We start from the raw sequence: 19,272 nt of genomic DNA, 5'->3' as shown, positions 1-19,272 counted from the left end.
TATCTTGAAATAAGCCCCATTGAACTCGGCACGACTTGCTTTTGAATAGACATGTATAGAATTGCTCTTCCAATGTGACTTTGCTTTCATGCCATGCCATAATGCAGATCCTTTTAGCCTTCAGAAGAATTCAGCTTGCATTGTTTTGTTCTGCTTCAGTATACGAAGCTGCAATCTTGTCATTGATGATTACTTTCATTAGCGTTTAGTGTTCATCACCTTGTACTGAAAACCTTCATAAACCAGAAATGTGGTGACATAGATAGCCTTGGAAATTGAGTTCAACAGCTGCATATGACCCCTGTAATTTGAGCCAATATATTTCATTAACATATCATTATTAGGAAGCGTTATAGAGTGGTTTTTAGCGGATTGATTATTTTGTTTAATTCCTGCACTACCCTCCTGCAAACAAGCGCACGGGAGAAATTCTTGGTGCTCGCTTATGTAATTGCTACTTAACAACCTTGGGTAGGCTAATGGAGTTCAAAATAGCCAGGACTCCGTGATCTGTGAGTGACTTCAGATAGCAAATGATGGAGTATAATGGGGGGGGGGGACTTGTTGAGAATTGCTACCTCCCAAAGTTAAGTTTCTGCTCCGTGATTACACACCTAAACTAGCAACCACAGAATCTTGAATTAACATTGACTTTACCACCCTGATAGTATAATTATTTTCTTCTGTCACTTGAGGATAAATAAACACCCTAGCACTAAGATTGTGACTTGTTTCTTCCCAAGGAATTCAAGGTAAAAAAGCAACTGTTTTCAAATGCTCAGCGAGCACACAATTGCTTTCTAGTTGAGGTAGCTGAATTCTCAGCTTAGGCAATTTCTGCCATTACATTTCATAGCGGTATAGCGGCTGGGTTTTTAAAAATATTTATTTGCGAAAGATCTGTAAAGAACGCTTCAGGTTACAGACTCCGCTAATCCAGAAATAATACCCTAGGTATGAAACTTTGCTTCAGAATGAGAACAGAAATCGTGTGGCGGCAGCGGGAGACCCCATTAGCTAAAGTGGTACCTCAGGTTAAGAACAGTTTCAGGTCAAGAATGGACCTCCAGAACGAATTAAGTTCTTAACCCGAGGTACCACTGTATTTTCATTTGTGGCATGTGTGTACAAACATTGTCCAGATTTATGTGTGGAGGAGCTGAGAGTTGGTGCCCATGGTTTGGGAAACATCTAACTTTCCCAATGCTCTTTTAAAACATGGGGTTTGGGGAGTGCCTTAATGCGTTGTTATTTTTATTTTGATTATTTTGTGGTTTTATATTTTGATTTTGTTCTGTGAACTGCCCTGAGACCTCTGGTTTTGGGGCGGTATATAAATTCAATTAATCGTAATAATAATTAATAGCTTCCTCCACTTCTCTCTGATGGGTGTGAGCTTTCAGTTTGTGAGATATAGAAGACAAGAGACAATGGTATTGAATCACTGTCCATTGCAGCAGTCATTAGCATCAGGCACAGCTTTAGCACAACAACCAGGTTCACCAAATGCTCATGCAGGCTTGTAAATTCACCTTCTAATCTCCCTGCTCCATGGGTAGGCAAACTAAGGCTTGTGGGCCGGAAATTGCCTTCTGGATCTGGCCCACTGATGGTCCAGAAATCACAGCATGGATCGCCAGTGCGCACGTTCTTTCCCTCTCCCTCACACGCCGCCGCCGCCTCCCTCCCTCCTCCTGGCTTCTTCCTGCCCTGCCTAGAGGAGGAAGGGGGGTGGGCTTTGTTGGTGCCAGCAGCAGCAGTACTCGAGCGGCCACCATTTTAAGCAGCCCCTCTCTGGAGCCCTTTTGCCCGATGCTCATTGTCCTGCCGCCGCCGCCAGCCCTGCTGCTCACAAGACACAGGTAAGCAGCCACTGGGGCTCGTGGTGCTCTTCCACCATTTTTTCCTCCAAAATATAGTCCGGCCCACCACAAGGTCTGCGGGACAGTGGGCCGGCCCCCTGCTGAAAAAGTTTGCTGGCCCCTGCCCTACTCCCACAAGATTAGAATTTCAGGAATACTAAACTCATTCAAAAGGACTGGAGCAAATTTATAGTATATTTGAAAAAACAATGTAAACATTTGAAAACGTTTGTAGCTTTGAGTTGAAATGTTTTGTAAAGAGACTATAAGGAACTGATTTACATTTAAAGAGGTGAATTCAAAAACAAGAGAGAAGGTAAAAAAGTTGTTATAGAAATGCTAAGAATAAAGTAAATATGTATGGAAGTCAGAAAAAGGGGCGGGAGGAAGTCGATGCTCGGATAGAGCAAGGTTTGAGTTTATTGAATTATGTATGGAAATTGTGATTATGATAAAACTGAAAATGCAATAAAATTAATTTTAAAAAAATAGAATTTCAGAATACTAGGCATTAAACACACACACACAAGCTTCAAAAGGGCTATTTGTATGTGCAAGCTCATGACCCATGACACTTACTGGCTGGAGGAATATGATGGTATATAAGGATGGGACTACAACCACAGAACCTTTCCTAATTCAGGCACACCCCACCCTCAGTGTGGAAAGAAATCCTCACACCCACACTCTAATAACAGCAGCGTGGGACCAAAGGTGCAGACAATCACCTGCAAATTGGCTCTTGGAGACTTGGTACCAAACCGCAACTATACCACTATAAATGGTAAGTGCGGAAAGAGGCCTTTGGTTTAGTCAGCGTCACTTCAGCACAGCTGAAGTGCCGTGCGATGACAGTTGCATAGCTACTCAATTACAGAGGAAGAAATGATGGATTTAACATAGATTTTCCCCACAGTTTCTGACGTGTTTTTTTTTCCATATGAGGCACATCAACAGCAAAGTTAGGTCAAGTACAAAATAAAATTTATTTAGAAAGCGACGCTTTTGAAGAGGAATCATGGTCGCAATTCCGTTTCTATTGGCACAGTCTTTCGCTTTTCATAGAATCGTAGAGTTGGAAGGGACCAGGAGGGTCCAAACCCCCCCCCCAATGAAGGAAACTTTTTTGCCCAATGTGGGGCTTGAACCCAGGACCCTGAAATTAAGAGGCTTGTGCTCTACCAACTGAGCTATGTGGAACCCTTTGTGCATATAATTATACCCCCACTGAAGGGATACCTCACTGGCTTTGTATTCCTTCCATAGTTTTCCCCACCTGACTATTCTGTCCCTGTGCCAAACTTGCAGAGCAAAGTGCCCAGTCATTTCCAGTAATGGGAGGTATTGGTCCTCACTTATATTTATCTAGTGCAAGCACCCCCAAACGCAGCCCTCCAGATGTTTTGGGACTACAATTCCCATCATCCCTGACCACTGGTCCTGTTAGCTAGGGATGATGGGAGTTGTAGTCCCAAAACATCTGGAGGGCCGAGTTTGGGGATGCCTGATCTAGTGTTCTGGTCCTCTCCATTCTGCACCCACCCCAGTACTGAGGGTGCCCAAACAGAGGTCACAAGAATGGGGCACACTGGGAACTTGGAGATGACTAGATCACCGGATGAGGGCGAACAAAGGGCTAGTGTTCCTGACAATATTTTATGTCAGGCATATTCATATGGGCTAGTGGGGAGGAAGCAAAGCTTGTAAGATGCTGTGAACATGTATAAAAAAGGTAAAGGTACCCCTGCCCATACGGGCCAGTCTTGACAGACTCTAGGGTTGTGCGCCCATCTCACTCAAGAGGCCAGGGGCCAGCGCTGTCCGCAGACACTTCCGGGTCACGTGGCCAGCGTGACGAAGCTGCTCTGGTGAGCCAGAGCCGCACACGGAAACGCCGTTTACCTTCCCGCTAGTAAGCGGTCCCTATTTATCTACTTGCACCCGGGAGTGCTTTCGAACTGCTAGGTTGGCAGGCGCTGGGACCGAACAACGGGAGCGCACCCCGCCGCAGGGATTCGAACTGCCAACCTTTTGATCGGCAAGTCCTAGGCGCTGAGGCTTTAACCCACAGCGCCACCCGCGTCCCTGTGAACATCTATACCTCCCAACAAACTCAGACAGCATGGCCAATAGTCAGGGATGATGGGAGATGAGATCCAGATTATCTGGCAAGCACAATGTTGGCCAACACTGTTATGAGGATTTCCGTCGCCACAAGCAGTCATATGCATGGGAGGCTTCTGGCTGTATTTCATTATCAGTTACCAACTAAAAAGAGATGCTATCTTATATGTGAACCCTTCAAAACTATGAAATTTGGAAAGATTTGTATAGTTGAAGGATTATTGCGAACAATCAGATAAATCTGGCCTTACTTGTGCCCCAAAAGGATGTGGAAGTGAATGGGGTTAGGAAAATGCAACCCTGTAATTTGAAATACTTAATTGTTTTATATATTTCCTAGACATTTATAAGCTGATTTTCACTAAAGGTCCCAAAGTGATTTGCATCAATAGTAAAAAGTATACTGCGTGTCAATTAAAAGGAATTCCAAATATGACAATACAAGTACCGTATTGGCCCGAATATAAGCCGCATCCGCAAATAAGCCACACCTTTAAAATTCAAGGCTGGAGGGGGGAGAGAAAAAAAGACAACACCCAAATGTAAGCCGCTCCCTTAAAATTCCTCAGGTGCTCACACCCGTTCCATTTTACCGTATGTCTGTTTCAGCAGCGATTTCATAAAAGCCAATTTTTGTAGGGTCGCAAATTTAAGCCGCACTTTAACTTTTCACGGTCGGAATTTGGAAAAAAAAGTGTGCTTTATATTCAGGCCAATACAGTACTATAGTTTTAATACAATGCAGACAGTATGACCCTTAGGTTTATTCAAGTCCTAAGTTCAAGTGAACAGCTTTTGTTGTTTAGTCGTTTAGTCGTGTCCGACTCTTCGTGACCCCATGGACCAGAGCACGCCAGGCACTTCTGTCTTCCACTACCTCCCGCAGTTTGGTCAGACTCATGTTTGTAGCTTCGAAGACACTATCCTACCATCTCGTCCTCTGTCGTCCTCTTCTCCTTGTGCCCTCCATCTTTCCCAACACCAGGGTCTTTTCCAGGTGAACAGCTAGCTAGCATCTAATCTATTTGTTGTCGAGGTTTAAAAATGATGCTGGCACCTTGATATATTTCTGACCCTAAACTTTCAAACTGGGTCGTTTTTATTGGGTCATTTGAGTTCACTTGCCAATACTGTAAAATGCATGCTTAAATGCATGATTATTGCAAAGTCTCCTGATTTTTGTCTGAAAAGGATAGGGTGACATTTCTAACATTTGTGCTGGGCTTTTATTTTCCAGAGGGTTTAATAAGAACTAATCTTGTGTAATTGTTGTGCTTTAAAGCGAGAGGCACAAAAGGCATTGCTGTTGCTAATACACAAGGCAGAGCTGCTGCAGCCTTTTACAACTTCCCATATGTTAATGAAAACATTTTCTGAAAATTGGCAGATCCCCGCATAGGAGCTGATGCCAGCTATTTTCATGGGCCAGTTCGAAGCACAGCGAGAGGGGAGGAATGCCTTGTTGTGGTGGCTGCAACCGTCTGACAGGCTTTCACATTGCCCCTCCTCTTATTAATATTCTTTTTGATGTGAACTTGTAAAACAGAGGATTGGCTGTTAATCTCCAGGATCTCAAGGGCTTTTGGCATTGGCCCATAATTGATGTGTTCACATGGCTGTTGTCTGACTACTAATGATTAGACAGCCGTGTTATCTCCCAGCTAAAATCAGTGTTGCTTATAAATCACACTTGCTAAACGGCAGTTTCATTTCTTCAAAGGCTCTGTACACATCTACACACTTTGATAAAACTGCCAGCGGCATTTCATGATTTTACAAGAGTTTAGGTTGGGCTTATTTACATTTTGCTGGGCAAAACATTGAAATTTCTATGAAGTGTGGTAGCGTTTCGCCCCTTGATGAGCAGAGCAAGGAATGAATGCTAAGCAGTGGAGAATACACACAGGGGTGTGTATGTTTGTGTGTGTGTGTGTAATGGTTGATCACACCTAGTACGCCATTCCTTGCTTTTTTATTTTAAGCAGGGAGAGTTACAGAAGTGTTGTTACCCCCATACAGTGGTACCTGGGTTCTCAAACTGCTTGGCTCCTGAACAAATCAGCTCCCAAACGCCGCAAACCCGGAAGTGAGTGTTCCAGTTTGCAAACGTTTTTTGGAAGCCGAAGGTCCAATGCGGCTTCCGCTTGAGTACAGGAAGCTCCTGCAGCCAATTGGAAGCCATGCCTTGGTTTTCGAATGGTTTCGGGAGCTGAATGGACTCTTGGAATAGGATGAAGTTTGAGAACCCAAGTACCACTGTATTTCTAATCATTGTGAATACAGTCATACCTCATGTTACGTTTGCTTCATGTTATGTTCTTTCAGGTTACGTCCCGCGGCGACCTGGAAGTACCGGAAAGGGTTACTTCCAGGGTTCGCCGCTCGTGCATGCGCAGAAGTGCTAAATTGCGCTTCGCGCATGCGCACAAGCGCCAAATCACGCCATGCACCTGCGCAGATATGGCGCTTCAGGTTGCGCTCTTTTCAGGTTGCGAATGGGCCTCTGGAACGGATCCCATTTGCAACCAGAGGTACCACTGTAGTCAAAAGGAGAGCAAAACGGAATTGTGATTCTGTGAGTTAAGTGAACCTTGACTTGCATGTCTCAGTTGGTTGGAGAATGGTGCTGATAATGTCAAGGTTGCAGGTTCGATTGGATAAAGGCTGAAGACCTTCCTCTTTCAACAAGCTTTATAAGTTGAGCTTTTACCCAGTATCAATCTGTACTGGAATTGTTTTAAAGATATTTTATTACTTGTTGTTTGCCTCCATGGGCTCTTTTGTGTATGTGTTTGTGATAGAGACAATTCTGTGCACATTTACCTGGTAGTAAGTCTCTCTGAACTCAATGGGCAAGGGAAGTCAATGGTACCTGTGATCACAGTTGCATTCCTGGACCTTTGGATCCAGTTCATTTCCAGTTTTGTGTATTTGTATTTCTGTACTGTTTTTCATCTACAGAAAGAAGTATCAAAGTGGCTCACACAGTAATGAAATAAAACTATAGTCAATAAAAATAATCACCCAGGGCAGCAGTCAACTAAGTTTTACTCAGAGTACCGCCGCTGAAAATAACATACATTGCTAAGTTAGGTTCATTATTGTCAATAGGTCTACTCTGACTTAGTTTAATACTGCACCCTCCAAATTTGTAAAATCATCAGAATAGCAAATATTAGGAGAAAGTATGGGTCAGTGGGTGGTGAAAACATCCCACCATTGAGGCAAACCTGATCCCATTGGGGGGATTTATTTTATTTATGTATTTATGACATTTCTGTGCCACCCTTAATCCAAAGATCACAGAGTGATTAACAATATAAAAACAGAAAAAATATATATCATAGTAGCAAACAAAAACAACAACCCTCTGATACAGAGTTTAAAAGGCCATAGTTTGTTATTTTGCAAAGGATGCCTTATACAGTGGTACCTCAGGTTAAGTACTTAATTCATTCTGGAGGTCCATACTTAACCCGAGGTACTATTTCTGGGTTAGCGGAGTCTGTAACCTGAAGCGTATGTAACTTGAAGCGTATGTAACCCGAGGTACCACTGTATTCCCAGTTTGAGAGGTTTATATTCACAGTAATGGTGTAATGGAACTTATGCTATATGCACACATTTAATTTGGGAACAGCGTGCTTGTTTTTTCCCCTGCGTAGTCCACACAAAACCTAGATTCCTTGCACAATTTATGCTCCTCAAAAGCAAACTGGAAATCTGTATTACCTCATGATGTGCCCATTTGAAAGAAGGTGTAGGCAGGCCTGGAAGAGGGGGCAGACTGTATCCACACCTGCCCAATTATTCTGTAGGGTGAGCATGTACCAAGATTGCAACCAGCACTTTTTTCATTCACCTGGGGCATGTACAGGGAGGGAAAGGCATGGATTTAAGCGGAGGGTTTTCAATCATCATCTACCATTTATACCCTGCCCATTTGGCCAGGTCTCCCCAGCCACTCTGGGCAGCTCCTAACAGAATATTAAAAATACATTAAAACACCAGTCATTAAAAACTTCCCTAAACAGGGCTGCCTTCAGATGTCTTCTAAAAGTCAGGTAGTTGTTTATTTCCTTGACATCTGATGGAAGGGCATTCCACAGGGCAGGTGTCACTACCGAGAAGGCCCTCTGCCTGGTTCCCTGTAACTTGGCTTCTCGCAATGAGGGAAACGCCAGAAGGCCCTCGGCGCTGGACCACAGTGTCCGGGCTGAACGATGGGGGTGGAGATGCTCCTTCAGGTATACAGGGCCGAGGCCGTTTAGGACTTTAAAGGTCAGCACCAACACTTCATTGTGCACAGAAACGTACTGGGAGCCAATGTAGGTCTTTCAGGACCGGTGTTATATGGTCTCGGCGGCCACATCCAAGTAACCACATCCATGGTTGTGGATGCCAGGATCTAGAATCAATCTTGATTGAAAGCAGCATGTTGAGAGTAAGTATGACTAGTCCCAGATGGAGAAAAACTACAGGCATGCAGCATGTATGCAGCCTTAGTTCCTTGGACCCTGAATTAAAGGATTGCTCATTTATTTAAATGCCATCTATAAAAGCAAGAGCCTTTTCTGGAACAAAGCCTACAAAAATATGGTAGAAGTTAGAAAGTGAAATAAGTATCCATAGACAAATACTTCTGAAATTTTGTAATTAGGATAGTATTTTTAGTTGGTTTTTTTAAAAATCTGATTTTTTATTTTTATATGGAACATGAATTCAAATGGCTGAAAAGGTCTGCCTTTTTATTTTTTTGTTCTAGACGTGTGTGTGTGTGTGTGTGTGTGTGTGTGTGTGTAAAAGTGGCTTTCCCACAGGAGATGGGGAAAATCTGGCATTTGGATCTCTTCACTTCCTCCTATCCAGCAGGAAAGGAGTGTCTTTTCTACAGGAACTCCTGTGTTATATAGTGGAATCCACCCTGCCGGGCAGGAAATCCCTTACAGGAGAGGTGGAATTTTATTACTCCAGGATTGTAATTCTGGAGATTTGCGAGAACATCGGATTGACTGGGTGTTGTTGTTTTTTAATGCCCTTCTTAATTTTAGCATCTGGAATAGCAGAAGCAAATAGAGGAGTATCTGTGCACATAAAGGAAAGATCACAGCTGTCTTCCTAGTAATGGTGATATTCCTTTTCTGACCTATTCTTTATGAGTTATTGGGGTGGGGACGGTTAGTGTGTGCATCATGTTCGGAACGAAAAGTGCTCACTAGGGCGCTTAGTCTGTTTATTGGCAGATATTCGCCGTCAGCTTTCTAGTACAGAAGGGCCATCGCCGCCTGATGCAAGTGTACACTTGGGCAATGGAAAACTGCCAAGCACAACACTCTGAAACTTAGTAGCTTTCGTTGCTAATCAGGTCCCCAAAAGCTCGTGAAATAAGGCGAGGAAAGAAAACGTTGCCGCATATTTCTGTAGGGTTTTAAGGCTGCCTGTGTACAGAACTGCTGCAATCTGTACAACTAACCTGCCTTCAAGTGTAGCTTGTGTTTTCCCCCCTCTCTTTCTCCTCCTTGCAACCTCTTCTGTGATAAATAGCAAGGCTACCGCTCAGCATGCCCTAACACCTGGGAATAATCATGCAAAAATAACAGCGAGGAACTGCAAAGCGTCTGTTCTTGACATTAACTTTCCTCAGCTTGACAGACTGCCACCAGCAGATGTTAGACTTGTGTACCTTTCCCCTTCCCCATCCCCCATTTGAGATGGTTGCCTTTTCAACCCTCGTATGCTGCCTTGCGAGTTCTTTTGGGGACTTTCAACCAAATAAAACAAAATACAGTGGTACCTCGGGTTACATACGTTTCAGGTTACATACACTTCAGGTAACACACTCCGGTAACCCAGAAATATTCCTTCAGGTCAAGAACTTTGCTTCAGGATGAGAACAGAAATCGTGCTCCGGCGGCGCAGCAGCAGCAGGAGGCCCCATTAGCTAAAGTGGTGCTTCAGGTTAAGAACAGTTTCAGGTTAAGTACGGACCTCCAGAACGAATTAAGTACTTAACCCGAGGTACCACTGTATTGGGTTTGTGAACCCTGTGGTCTTTGAAGAAGAAGCAATAATAGCAATGTTCTGAGCGGCGTTTGAAATTAGGTGGCAGTTCAAGCGGGGCATGTTTTTTGTCTGAAACCTGGGGATGCACCATGTACTTCTGACTCAGGAAATGGTTCCCCTTTCAAATGTGTAAAAGTAGCACATGGTAGGCGGTGTATTCCTTATGACTGCTGGTGTGGGCACACTGGCTTCCTCCCCACCCACCCCAGGGCATTTCTCCTGACATGCTAGCTTTTCATGCTCAAGGGGGTCTTGTTTTTGGCTGCCTTGAGATCTGATCCCTCTTTTGTCGTCTGAGCTGGTACCGTTTAGGAAGGTCTGTAACATGTGTTGTGTCTGCGCATTTGAATGTGTATATTAGACATCAAAAATCCACTGAGCCATATTTCCTGTTTAGCATTACTGCTCTGTGCCTGCCTCGCTCTCTTTCCTTTAGTCTCATAGCATTTTAGGGCTGGAAGGGATTTGATGTTCCCATGAAACACTATTGCACCGGGTTAATGTCTCTCATATATAGATGATCTTCTTCTTCTTCTGCTTCTGCTTCTTCTTCTGCTTCTGCTTCTTCTTCTTCCCTGCCCATCTGGCTGGGTTTCCCCAGCCACTCGGGGCGGCTTACAGCATATCCAAAAACATAGTAAAAACATTAAGCGTTAAAAACCTCCTGATACAGGACTGCTTTCAGATGTCTTCTAAAAGTCATGTAATTCTTGAAATCTGAAGGGAGGGTGTTCCACAGGGCGGGGGCTACTACCGAAAAGGCCCTCTGCCTGGTTCCCTGTAACTTCATTTCTCGCAGTGAGGGAACCAGCAGAAGACCCTCGGAGTTGGACCTCAGTGTCTGGGATGAGCGATGGGGGTGGAGATGCTCCTTCAGGTATACTGGGCTGAGGCCATTTACTCAAGCAACATTCTCTTTACTTATAAGTCAATATAAGCACAGAGGATTCATAAACAAATAGGATGCTCATTGCAGCAACTATTCCATCCTAGAATTCCAAGGATTCTTTCTGTTTTGAGAAAGTAGACCATTTCACAAAGTTTTAAGACATTTAGAAGAAGTAGACTAATTCTTTAATGCTGGGTGCTACTTCTGCTCATGAGTACAATTTAGAGAAATTTAAGTATGCATGACACATTTGGGATTCTGTCTTGTGGTCTTTGTCCAGGAGACCATAAGTGCATAATAACTCCCCCCCCCCACCTAAAATATTATCAAAATATTGTGTGAGCGGCACTGTGCTTTGGGAACATAAATTCACATATTTTGATAAGATATGGGCAGTGCTGTCAAATCTAGAATCAGTGACCACCTATTAGGCCTGCTGCTCCAAACTCCGGCACTGCAATGTGAAGCCTGAAACCTGAATGCAGAGTTCCCCGCTACTGAGGAATCAATCCACATGTGGAAACTTGTAGTTTTACATAGACACATTTCTCTAGAATGACCAAGTGTCTGGTGTCTTGTCATTTTGCAGAGCTTCTTTTATTTTCTAATCCAGAGGCCTCAATCAAGACTGGCTTGTTATACTTTGTGCATTTGTCGCCATCCCTCACAATTCTTCTGTTACGCCGCCTTCTTTTGTATAAGAGCATTTAATCTCTGTAGCAACATCGAACTCCTTCAGGCAGCACAGAAAGTTAAACATCGCCTGTCTCTTTGTCAGTGTTTCTTACAGTAACGTGGTTGAAACAGTCCTGTTTGGTTTTGAAGAGCAAAATGTTTTGTGACTAGGACACCGTCTTGAAGTGTCTTAACATTTATTAATAAACACAGTGTTTATTTATTTACAGCATTTATACCCCACTATTTTTTTCTCCTTCTTTAAAAAAGTCTTCTTTAAAAGATTCTAAATTTGTGTCTTTTATCAGTGCCGTCAGTTTTGCCATCTCTGCATATTGCAAGGCGGAATCTGTCATTTTTAATGTTAGTAACCCATTCTTCTCCAAGAAACTTAGAGGAGCATATGTGGTTCCGCCATTTTATCCTCCCAGCATCCTCGTGAGGTGGGCTGGTCCAAGGTCACCCAGTGAACCATTTGACTGAGAGGTCTCTCCAAATCCTCGTGGTCCAACAGAACCTTGAACTCACTTGTGACCAACTACCCCCTGCTGGATCTCTTAAAAAAACAACCCACCGATTTGGAGCATTTTAAAATAATTTCACAGGGTTCTATCTATCTATGAGGGGGTATAGCTTGAGCCGACACTGTGCTGCTCCACATCTGGATAAATGCTGGGGAAAACACAGGAACCAAGTGCATTTGCATTACTCTGAAAGCCTGAAAAGAAGGCTGGAGGGCCTCTGTTATGAGAAGTCTGTGCGGCAGCCAAAACTCATGTAGTGCAAACTCTGGCCCTATGTCTTGAATGTAGTTCAAAGATAAATATTGGGTTTTTTTCATCCTTACTTATCCAATGACTAGTTTGCAAGGAACAGCTGTTTTTGAGGTCAGTTGGTTTTCACTCGCCTGCATGCTTGATTTCTTGTTGAAAAGCTTTCCCTCCCCCCGCACCCTTTCTTTTAAGGCTGCCAACATCTTAAAAGTCTGATGGCAGCAGGATAAACACATAACAGAAGTGCAGAGCTTCTGTACTCTGCTGTGCTTTATTTCATCCCTCCCTTTTTTTGGGTCAGGTAGTTGCCAAACCTAGAGATTCAGCCGTCAAGTTTTAACCAGCATAGAATAAGTTTGCCTTCCAGGTTTTAAATAAAGATTATCGGTAGGTCTCAGTAGGAAACGTAAATTGCGTCCCATTTGTCTGTGTACTGTGTTTGTTTAGAGTACAGTCAAAACTCGGATCCCGAATGCCTCCGTTATCGTACATTTCAGCTCCCAAACACTGAAAACCCAGAAGTAAATGCTCTGGGTTTTTTAATGTTTTTCGGAACCCGAATGTCCGATGCAGCTTCTGCTTGAGTGCAAGAAGCTCTTGTAACCAACCAGAAGCCACACCTTGGTTGTTGTACGTTTCGGAAGTTGAACGGTCTTCCAGAACAGATTACGTTTGACAACCAAGGTTTGACTGTACACAGGTTACATTATGCCAACGGTCAACAAACTTTTTCAGCAGGGGGCCAGTCTACTGTCCCTCAGACCTTGTGGGGGGCCAGATTATATTTTGAAAAAAATGAACAAATTCCTATGCCCCACAAATAACCCAGAGATGCATTTTAAATAAAAGCGCACGTTCCACTCATGTAAAAACAACAGGCAGGCCCTACAAATAACCCAGAGATGCATTTTAAATAAGAGGACACATTCTATTCATGTAAAAACATGCTAATTCCTGGACCGTCCGCAGGCTGGATTTAGAAGGCGATTGGGCCGGATCCAGCCCCCGGGCCTCAGTTTGCCTACCCATGCATTATGCCATTGTATTTTCAGCGACTAGTTTTTCCAAGGAAAGATACTCTGAAGTAAGGGAAAGAATGTAGTTCTTCTACGTCCAATTCTCCAGTCTTACCTGTCACACACAGACTTTGGGATTACTTAGGTGGGGTTAGTGCTTTCCCCCTTATCCACCCCTACACTCCCAGTGTGCACAAGATTCGTGTCTCCACACAGCCAATGGCCTTTTCATTTTACTTCATGTGTCTGATGATTTCATGCCGCAGTAACTTAGACAATTTCTAAGATGGCTCAACTTATTTTTCATAGTCATAGTAGAATGGAGCCCATATTAGAGAATAAATGTTAAAAAGTCATTTCTAAATAAGATGCTACCTCAAATTACTGTTGATGTCTTAGTTGGTTCGTGATCCTAGGCATCTGAAAAGCCTGGGAGCAAATATTAAAGCAAGCGATCAGAATGTCTAATAAGGAGCTTTCCACACTTTTCCTGTTGGTGACACACTTTTTAGACATGCCTCATTTCCGCAACGCAGTAATTCGGTTTTGCAGTAATCCAGTTTTACTGAGTTTAGCAAACCGGAAGTTAAAGGGAACCCCTTTCTGCCTTGGAAAGAGCACGGGGAGCGTTTGTGTGATACACCTACACACTGCAGCCAAGATAATAATGTGTCGCAACAGACAATTTGGCAAGCTCTGGTCTAAAAGGTAATAATTCGGTGAGTCACTAAAACAGGGTGGAAACTCAGTGGTCACACTGACAGTTTGAAGACAAAAATTCCTAAGTGAGCATAGTTATTTGAAGAGGATATCGAAATATGTTTTGATTGGCGCATCTTGATATCATGTGACTTTTTGGGTACTGCTTCATAATGTGTGGAATTGCTGTATTCAAAACTCAGTGTGTGTATAAACGCAATCTTTCCTAATACCTTCAGCATATGACAGACTGTGTCTTTCTTTGTTTTTGTTTTTAGGTTGACCCCCTCTTTACAGTGCCTGCACCTCCGCCTCCTATCTCCAGTAGTCTTACACCTCAGATTCTGCCTTCCTACTTTTCCCCATCTTCCTCCAATATTGCTGCTCCAGTTGAGCAGCTTTTGGTACGGACTCGTTCAGTGGGTGTGAATACTTGCGATGTTGGGATAGTAACGGAACCTGAATGCCTTGGACCATGTGAACCTGGGACCAGTGTGAATTTGGAAGGGATTGTGTGGCATGAAACCGAGGAAGGTAAGCTGTCGTTTCTCTTCCCATTTTGTTTGAACGTTGCATCTGCTTCACAAGTTTGTTAGCAGCCATATTATACAGTACTGTTTGTTGTTAGAACTAGAGGAAATTCCCATCATATCTCTTCCAGTGAAACCAGCTACATTTTAAATAAAATAAACTCTTGATACATGATTGTACCGAGTGGCTTGATAAACTTTTAGGATAAGATTGAATGTATTTTTAGATATTGAATGTCTTTGTTTAAAAATAAAATGGTTTACAGTGTAACAGGATAATGGTGCAGGAGGAAGTGTTTATAAAAGTGATACAATTTTAGAAGTATATCTGAAACTCACACTTCTATACTTTAAAACATTCTATGTAATACCCTGTAAAGGCAATCTGTATTTAATGTGGGGAGATTTCCTGAGCGTTCGTTTTAATTTTTTATTGTAAAGAAAAAAGATTTGTGCTGCATGAATACATTTTCTGGTGATGTTAACAGTTATGAGAATTTGTTTTTTCAATTGGAAGTTTCTGAGAGAACATCAATCCATGGAGGTTTCATGTATAAGGCACATTAATTAAAATAAGGCAACCTGTTGCTTGATGAATAAGCAGGCATTTATTGAAAATAATTAAGAGATGAAACTTTGGTCAGGAAAAGAATTGGAAGTGTGATGACTCTTGTTAAAATTAATGCATCAGAAAAAGCTTTTCTTTGTCATGGGCAGATTTTTTCCATTATAAATTCCGTAAGATAATCTCTTATTGCCTGAATTTACTGTTATCAATGATGGAATTATTGTACATGCCGGTCTAATTGCTGGTTTTGACGTAGGATATTATATCTAATCAGAACTGCTGGAATGGGTGCTGTTACAGATGTTTTCTCATGTTTGCTTGAGCAGTGTTTAATTACTAGTGATTTAATAGCCGCTGTATTGGAAGCAAGAAATTCCATTTCAAAAGTGTCCTACAGCACATCAGCTGATGATAAATCCTAACATGCTTCAGTTGTATGTGCAACAGTAGTTCATTCTGTGCAGTGATATATAAGGCACCAGCAGAGTGCTTTACACTGTCTGCCTGGAAATCAATAGAAAGATTCTGACTTGCTTGCTTTTATATGCTCTCGTCCATCCATCTCTTTTGCTGCGCACGCTTTCATCAGATTCGTAATCTAGATTGATCCTTTTAGATTGTTTTCAAAGCACATATAAATTCTGTTTTAAAATATGCAGGCTGAGGTGCCCGCCTCTCTCCCTTCGTGTTCTTTTCACTGACCTGCATTAGCCAGAGTTGGAATGTACGAGTGTGAATTGTGGTGACATGAAAGAGCAGTAGCTTTTAATAGTGTTATTCTTGCTGAGTAAACTAAACTTCTGACCCCCACTGAATTAAGAAGTGCGCCTTGTTAAAGGTCTGGAGGGCAGCAGTGTGGTATTTTATAATGTGCCTCCATGCTCACAAGAATGATATTCCGTCTGCCTGCTTTTGGTACTACTCAGATGTGCTCAGCTGAGAAGATTTTTATTTATTGAAATTGCCTGATCCAGAGTCCCTGCCTCTGCTTATGGGAAGGGGTGTATAGTCTAGGAAACTGCACCAGTTATTATCCATTCTGTTTGTGCATCTGCAAATCTGGGACATTTGCGTGGCATTAGCAAGATGACTACTCAGCCTTCAAAGCTGTAGAGAATAGGGAAACAGGATAATAAAGGTTTCACTTGTTGATGTCTAGCATATTGGAAAGCTTCTTGAGCAATATTAATAACGTCTTAACACTGATAAATCCCTGAAAATTGTTGTGGGCTTCTAAGAAAGGAAAGAAGCAGATCCTGATTTAATGTAGGAATATTAAGCTGAATATATTAAGCTGAGCCTTCTAAATATGGAAAATTCAATAGATGTGGCTGTCTGGTGGTTTTTCCTTTGTGACAAAAATTACCTGGTGGTGTAATGCTACGTAATGAAAAAATGCTTATGCTTCAATCCAAGACACAATTGCAAGTAAATTCTGTTAATTTCATAGATCCTTAGTACATTTAGCATTGGGTTCTAACAGTCTCATTTACATGTTAGTGTTTGGGACACACTTCTGGCCGACTCTTAATGAGCAAATCATGGTTTCTAGGAAGCAAGCATTGAATCTGCACCAAGCCCAGGTGTCTGAGGTGTTATGCATAGTTTTACACTTCAAACAGTGCATTTACCTTGGAGGATAATCCAGGTTTTAGGGAAATAACAGTCAAACCTATGGGGCAGAGAGACATACACTGCTTGTAGTTGCTTTGTTATTACAGTCAAACCTCATTCTGCGTCCGCCTCCTATTGCGTCCACTTCGGCAAACATCTGTGGCAAACCGGAAAGGGTTACTTCCAGGTTCGCCGCTTGTGCATGCGCAGAAGTGCTAAATCGTGCCACGTGTGTGCGCAGACACGGCACTTCGACGTGCATCATTTTCAGCTTGCGGATGGGCCTCCGGAACACATCCCGTCCACAAAATGAGGTTTGACTGTCATTTATTTAAAAAAACTGGAATTTCTCTTCTCTAAGGTTCAGTGTGGCTTCCAGCAAAGCAAACCATACAACAGTGGCAGCAAAACTATGTAAAAAAACAAAACAAACACAGTCTTTTCATCAAGAAACCACTAAAAATAGTGTACTCTGTGTCAACAGTCCCACAGGTCTAGACATGCTCACTCAACAGCTCTAAGGCTTTTGGAAGAGCTAGGCTTTGCATCCGTTTAAGAAAACCTCCAGAACAGCTTTTGGACTTCATCAGAGATGTTGTTCTGAAACCTTGAAATAATTAGGTTAATGGCCCTTGCTTCTCGTCCCTGATGTATTCACCAGATGTATCAGATGCTTGCATCCATACAGTTAAATACTAAAGAGTGAAATTGGTAACTTTCATCCAGACAACAGGATAGGTACAAGGATGATCCGAATAGCAGTGATGCACCCTTGACACTCAAGCGTGATTCATACCTGAACATGGCACCTTTTGCGATGTTTATGAGAGACAGAAATTGTGTTGATGGCGTTGAGTCATCAGCCGGGATCAGTTGTGCAGTGATCACAATTGGTTTGTAGGAGGTCTGAGCTGCACATATGGCAGCCATATACAAAATGCAGTTTGGGCAGCTGCAATAATTCCTTGTAAAAAGAGGAAGATAAAGAGGAGCTGGTATTAACGGCAGGCGTAATGAGAACAGCATGGCATATAAAAGAGATGCAGTTTTATTTTGCATGGAGTTCTTAAAATGGTAATACGGGCTGCTCTAGTGTAGCACACACCCCACCCCCCCGGCCATATCTCTGCTACGTGCACTTTGAGCGCATGAGGGGCTTCTTGTGTGGCGCATGAGGGGCTTCTTGTGTGGCGCCAGAATGGGTACTTCAGTAAAAAAGGCAAGCTACCGTTTGATAAGGCAATCCAAAACTATTGTTCAAGGCCTCTGTTACCACTGTCTAGTTACAAAGACCTCCATCCTAGCAAGAATACAGTGGACCCTTGGGTTACGTTACCTTCAGGTAATGTAACTTTTGGGTTGTGAACGCAGCAAACCCGGAAGTGTATATTTCTGGGTTTCGCCGCACGCACATGCACAGAAGCGGTGCCTCGTGTTGCGGACTTTTCAGGGTACGTACGGACCCCCGGAACAAATTGAGTTCGTATCCGGAGGGTCCACTGTACCAGTAATTGGGACTCAATTAGGGATGGGTGATAATGTTGTGCAAAACCAGTTTGAAGTTGCCATCGTGATACTGGTTTCAAAATTTTTGACCCAGTAATATATCGCGAATCAAGATGTGTGCTAGGGCCGGGCGATAAATCGTTCAGAACCGGTTTGAAGTCCAAATCATGTTTTGTGTGTGCACTGGTGTGCTGTGCAAGTATTACAGTGTGGGGAAAACCGTGAAGCCAGCCAGTTCCTCTACACAGCTCCATCCTTATTTCAGACATTATGATGTATCACGATGTTTAGCTGGTGGTATATCGCAATGTCGAAAACCAGGTATTGGCCAGTCTTACTGTTTGCCTCTACACAGTTCCATCCCTATTTCAGACAGCATGATATGTTGGTATATCATGATGTTTAGCTGCTGATATATTGTGATGTTGAAAGCCAGATATCTCCTAGCCCTAGTCCCAGTTGGAAAAAATGCCTGTTAGCAACTCATCCCTTTATTCTGCCATTGTCAAAACTGATTTCTCTATTCTTTGTCGCACCTTCTCTCTTTTCCCCTTCATTGTGTCCCGTCTTTTGGATTGTAAGCCTTTCGGGCAGGGCTTACACAGTATTTTGATTTATGTGCATCACCCCCACATCAATACCGCTTTTAAATTGTTATTTGTAGTTATCTTTAAATTGCTGTGAGCTACTTTGGGATATAGTCTTCATCTGCAAAGTAGGATAATTGTATGATAAAAAACAAGATTCCAGAAGTGTTAGGCAGCCTACAAGTATTGCCATAAAATGGCTTGTTTTTCCAGTTGAGGGCATTGGAAAACATCTGCCTGACTGACCAGGGAAAGAAAAATTGCTATTATTGGGGGTGGTGGGGGTGGAGAAGGGACTTCAAGAGAGAACGAGTCAGGTAAGATTACTGTCATTAATGACATCATTAATGGCATTTCCCTGCTGAG

General features: G+C 42.8%; 1 protein-coding gene across 4 annotated transcripts in view; it reads left to right on the top strand.

Moving 5' to 3' along the window:
• The window catches only part of ZNF608 (zinc finger protein 608), a 122,851-nt gene that overhangs the window by 42,184 nt on the left and 61,395 nt on the right, over positions 1-19,272 (top strand). For all 4 annotated transcript variants that reach the window (XM_053409189.1, XM_053409188.1, XM_053409190.1 and 1 more), the window contains exon 3: positions 14,380-14,635. In XM_053409189.1, the coding sequence (XP_053265164.1) occupies positions 14,380-14,635 (256 nt within the window). The remainder of the gene's footprint in view (positions 1-14,379; positions 14,636-19,272) is intronic.

This window comes from Podarcis raffonei, chromosome 11 (assembly GCF_027172205.1).
Source record: "Podarcis raffonei isolate rPodRaf1 chromosome 11, rPodRaf1.pri, whole genome shotgun sequence".
In the NCBI taxonomy this organism is placed as follows: Eukaryota; Metazoa; Chordata; class Lepidosauria; order Squamata; family Lacertidae; genus Podarcis; species Podarcis raffonei.
This window is presented reverse-complemented; position numbering and strand designations above follow the sequence as displayed.